Raw genomic sequence first — 4,312 nt, 5'->3', positions numbered from 1 at the left:
AAAAAAAAAAAAAAACAGAATGTAAGAGAGATGATCCATCTCTACTTTGGTAACAGAAGTAACAACAGGATCAACTATTGCTACTTCCAAGGCTTTGCACTCAATTCTTCCTCCATATATAAAACTTGAGCCATCCAAATACGCCAGTTGACTTGGAAATTGCATAGAGAAGACTCAGAGAACCAGAAGGAAACCAGTGCAAGATGGGGTTCGCTCAAGGTTACCAAAAGGCAATGCGAAACTTTTCAACTCCCTTACTGTAATAATAAATGAGTACTACTACAAAAGACTTGACCGATTCCCTACTCTGCAAAAACCTTTTTGATGGATCTCAAGTACCCTTGCCACTCGCAACTTGCTTGACACATTTGGTTTTGGATAAAGGAGACAAAGAAATGAAAAATCTGATCCCTTTGTTTAAAAAATTCATAACATAATGGACAAAATATGATTACCCATCTTGTTCATTCCAAACAGACAAACTTATGGTCCACAAACTTCGGATAAGTTCGGTGGTCCTTTTGCGAATTCAAGAAAAGGTGCGAAAAGGAGAAAGGGGTTTAACAAATCTTGTTGGAATTGTCGACAGCATTAATGGGTTACGCAAACACATAAAGGAGTCTCATAAATGGTTTGGGTTTTTTTTCCATGTATAACTGTTGAAAGATTTCTTTAAGTTATTTCTTATTAGTTTTGAGCTTAAGAATAAGATCCATGTAATACTAGGTTTTAGTCTTTCAAACCTAATATATAAACTCATTTTTCTCTTGCAATGGGTGATAGCAATCATAGGGTAAATTACTTTATTGTAAACGAGAGGTGAGACAATATTGACTCTGCTGGACATAGTCTGTTAATTGGGTAAACTAAGGTAAATTGCGCTTTATCTCTTCTCTTGTTTTACTGTTTATGATTTGTCTGTTTGTCTGTTATTTTGTTTTCGTATTACTCTCTATTTCGTTCAACCGTATCATCAAATGATTAATCCTCAACTATAATACCGATAAGTAGGCTATGATTGGAACATTTACAAAATATGAACAATAGTATAACAATTGCAGAGCCCACGAAAAGAACATCTCCATTTATCCATTTATTATGAATTTACAATGTACCTTTCCTATTGCTTTAACCTACACATAATGTAGGTAGTAGGTACAAATCTACGAACGGCACCAAAAAAAGGAGCAGATGAGTTTTGTTTAGAGATATTTTCACCATCCAACTCAGAAATCCAGCTTCAAGAAAGCAAAAATCTTAGCTACTGACATTAGGTGTGGTGTGAGCACTAACCCATTTTGCAGTGACAGAAATGGGTGAAGATGGCACCCTGATGTGCTTCAACAAAGCAAGATCGTCGCAATCTGGTGGTGATTGTGGCCGCTGCATGCTCTGCAACTCATCAATATTATCTTTCTCTTCTATTACATCTTCCAGCTTCCACTCTCCACTTTCAATTCTCTTCAATTCCTCCAAAACCACATCCATGGGGGGTCTCACTTCCTTGTTCTGTTGCAAACATAGAAATGCCAACTCTGCAACCGCAGTTGTCATCCTTTTAACTTCTTCATCTGATTGGTATCCAAGTAATGGATCGACCAGCTCTTCAAATGCGCCTTTTTTAATCCTGTTTACTGCTAAGTTTGCCAGATTAATCTCATGTCTATGCCTATTTAAATCCACAGCAGGCATTGATGAAATGAGCTCAATCAGAACAACTCCAAAGCTATATACATCACTCCTATCAGTTAGTTGATAACACTGATAATACTCAGGATCAACATAGCCAGGAGATCCATGAGGAGCGGTTGAGACATGAGTAACATCAACGGGGAACAATCTGGAAAGCCCGAAATCAGCTACTTTTACACAAAAATTATTGTCCAGAAGGATGTTGTTAGTTTTCACATCCCTGTGTATGATGTCAGATGCATGGAGGTAGGCCAATGCACTAGCTGTTTCTATTGCAATCTTCATTCGAATAGGCCATGTTAATGAACCGGGCTTCACTAGATCACCATGGAGATGATCTCCAACAGTTCCATTGGGAACATATTCATACACAAGAAGCAGACCCTGCTGACAGTGCGGTGAAGTGCAGCCATAAAGGGACACAAGGTTTTTGTGGCGCAAACGTGTGAGGATTTCAACTTCATTCATAAACTGCTCAACTCTTCTGTAATTGTGCTCATATAAACGCTTGATCGCAACTTCTCTTCCATCTCGAATTTTTGCTGAATAAAAATAAATAGGTCATTTAGCAAACTGTCAAGCATCCCAGTTTGTTTTTTTATTTTTTTTTTTTTGTTTTTTTTTTTTAGCAAGTATATATGAAGTGTTTTTCCAATTTCTTACCGTAGTATACCGATCCAAAGCCGCCATCTCCAAGTCCTCTCTCATGACTAAAATTGTTTGTTGCTTTTGCAAGTTCAGCATAGGAGAATATGGGGATCCCAAAATAGGCCCCACCCACTTCCTGCTCTGATCTTGGCGAGGGATCGGAAGAACAATCTCTTGAGTTGGAATATGTGGGAATATATTTTTGTTTCTTGCGATGCCACCAAATAAAAAAGGACAGAGTCATAATCATAACAGATCCTCCAAGTCCAAAACCTAATGAGCAGAAGGAAACGACTATAAACTTTTTTACCATAAAACTTTTCTTTGGAAGAAAACTACAAAATACTAATCGAATATTTATCGTTGTAGGTTCCAGAGAACATTCAAGAGGTATTTTACCTATTCCTAGGCGTAGCTTCAAATCAGATTTTCTGTTTCCTGTAACAGAAGTGACAGACAAAGAAATGGTGTTAGTTCAGACTATAAAAAACTGTGTAATCATAGCTGTATCATCCAAATTCTTGACAAGATTGTGCAAAGGATTCGGTTGAATAATCTCAAGTAGAAAGCTCGAGAAGATTTTGTTTTGTGAAATGGTATTAAAATCAATGCAGCGTATTTAAATCTATGAAACTTGGCAAGTAAACTATTACAACAAGAAACGAAAACCCATGCCTGTTCTTTGCTTTACAGAACAATTGAACTTTCCCTCATTATCAGTTTGACATTGCCCTCCAGCCAAAAAACAATCAAAACATTCATTTGTTACATTCACTTCCAGAGCGAATTCACCCATAAACAAATCAGAATATTCAACACTTGTTTGAGTCTTTTTCACTTGGAAATTCATAACTGTGCAGTGAGATGGAGAAGGTGGCAAAGTTTTACCAGGGTAACTATGGTAGATATAGGAGTGTTGGGAATTATTGCAGGCAGAACTGAAATATTTGGGGGGTTTGTAATTGCGGGGGCATTCGTACAGGGATTGATTGTAGGGCACATCAAAAGATAGAAAAGGAGAGATGGGAAGACTCAATTTTTTCAAGGATATGTCGCGCCTACAGTGATTCTTGTACTCTTCAACAGGACGGTCATAAAGCTTAACCATATTATCCTGAGAGATGCCTGTGGTATAAAACCACTGGCCATCCTTCCCCAACCGAATCTTCTGAACATTTTCAGTGCAGTTATCTACAACCAGCAACCCACACTCTGGATGCGTTCGATTGGAGAAGGGGAAGCCAATAATGCCAAGATAACCACAATCAAAACGAGGACACCTTGGATTAAACCTCTTTTCTTCTAGAGCCAAGCAGAGAAGTAGAAGCAAAAGAAAAGAGAAAACAAAAAACAGAATGTAAGAGAGACGAGCCATTCCAGAGTTCTCCCTACTTAGAAACAGAAATGACAACAGGATCAACTGCTGCTACTTCAACGTCTTGGCACTCACTTCCTTCCCAATATAAAGCTTGAGTTGCTTAATCCATCCAAGCACGCCAGATGACTTGGTAATTGCGTAGAGAAGACTTTAAGAACTATAAAAGACTTTGACCCTTTTGACTACTCTGTAAAAGCCTTTTTGATGGGTCTCAAGTTGTCTTGCCTGCAACTTGGTTAACGCGTCTGGATATAGAGAAAGGAGAAATCAATAACTACGATTAGAAAATTCATAATGTGAACATATGGCAAACTTTAGTGATGTTTTTGTTTTTTCTTTTGATAAGTCAAGAATAGGGTGTGAAAAGAGAAAAAGAGATTTGACAGAAGTCTCAATCAAAGGACTAAAATCCTCCACTATAACACAGAAAAGTAGGCCATGATTGGAACATTTACAAGATACGAACACTAGTATGACAGTTGCAGAACCAAAAAGAAAAAGAAGTAGCTCCATTCACTATGAATTTACAATGTACATTCTCTCTTGCTTTGACCTACACATATTGTATATTTACTTCTATGAACATCGCAAAAA

The 4,312-nt window shown here is 37.6% G+C and overlaps 1 protein-coding gene across 2 annotated transcripts; it reads right to left on the bottom strand.

The window, feature by feature from the left end:
- Nucleotides 1-1,047: 1,047 nt before the first annotated feature.
- LOC116109850 (LEAF RUST 10 DISEASE-RESISTANCE LOCUS RECEPTOR-LIKE PROTEIN KINASE-like 1.1) lies at nucleotides 1,048-3,919 on the bottom strand. Of its 2 annotated transcripts, none has more exons than XM_031396091.1 (4): nucleotides 3,016-3,919; nucleotides 2,740-2,778; nucleotides 2,356-2,613; nucleotides 1,048-2,234 (listed from the first exon to the last, which is right to left on the bottom strand). In XM_031396091.1, exons 1-4 carry the CDS (start codon nucleotides 3,713-3,715, stop codon nucleotides 1,258-1,260), a joined length of 1,974 nt encoding a protein of 657 aa, XP_031251951.1. In that variant the 5' UTR covers nucleotides 3,716-3,919; the 3' UTR covers nucleotides 1,048-1,257. The 2 variants fall into 2 exon arrangements, with proteins under 2 accessions (XP_031251951.1, XP_031251952.1); XM_031396092.1 differs by having other exon boundaries at nucleotides 3,229-3,919.
- Between the last annotated feature and the right edge of the window lie 393 nt (nucleotides 3,920-4,312).

The sequence above is a fragment of the Pistacia vera genome, unplaced genomic scaffold (genome assembly GCF_008641045.1).
Source record: "Pistacia vera cultivar Batoury unplaced genomic scaffold, PisVer_v2 Contig59, whole genome shotgun sequence".
In the NCBI taxonomy this organism is placed as follows: domain Eukaryota; kingdom Viridiplantae; phylum Streptophyta; class Magnoliopsida; order Sapindales; family Anacardiaceae; genus Pistacia; species Pistacia vera.
This window is presented reverse-complemented; position numbering and strand designations above follow the sequence as displayed.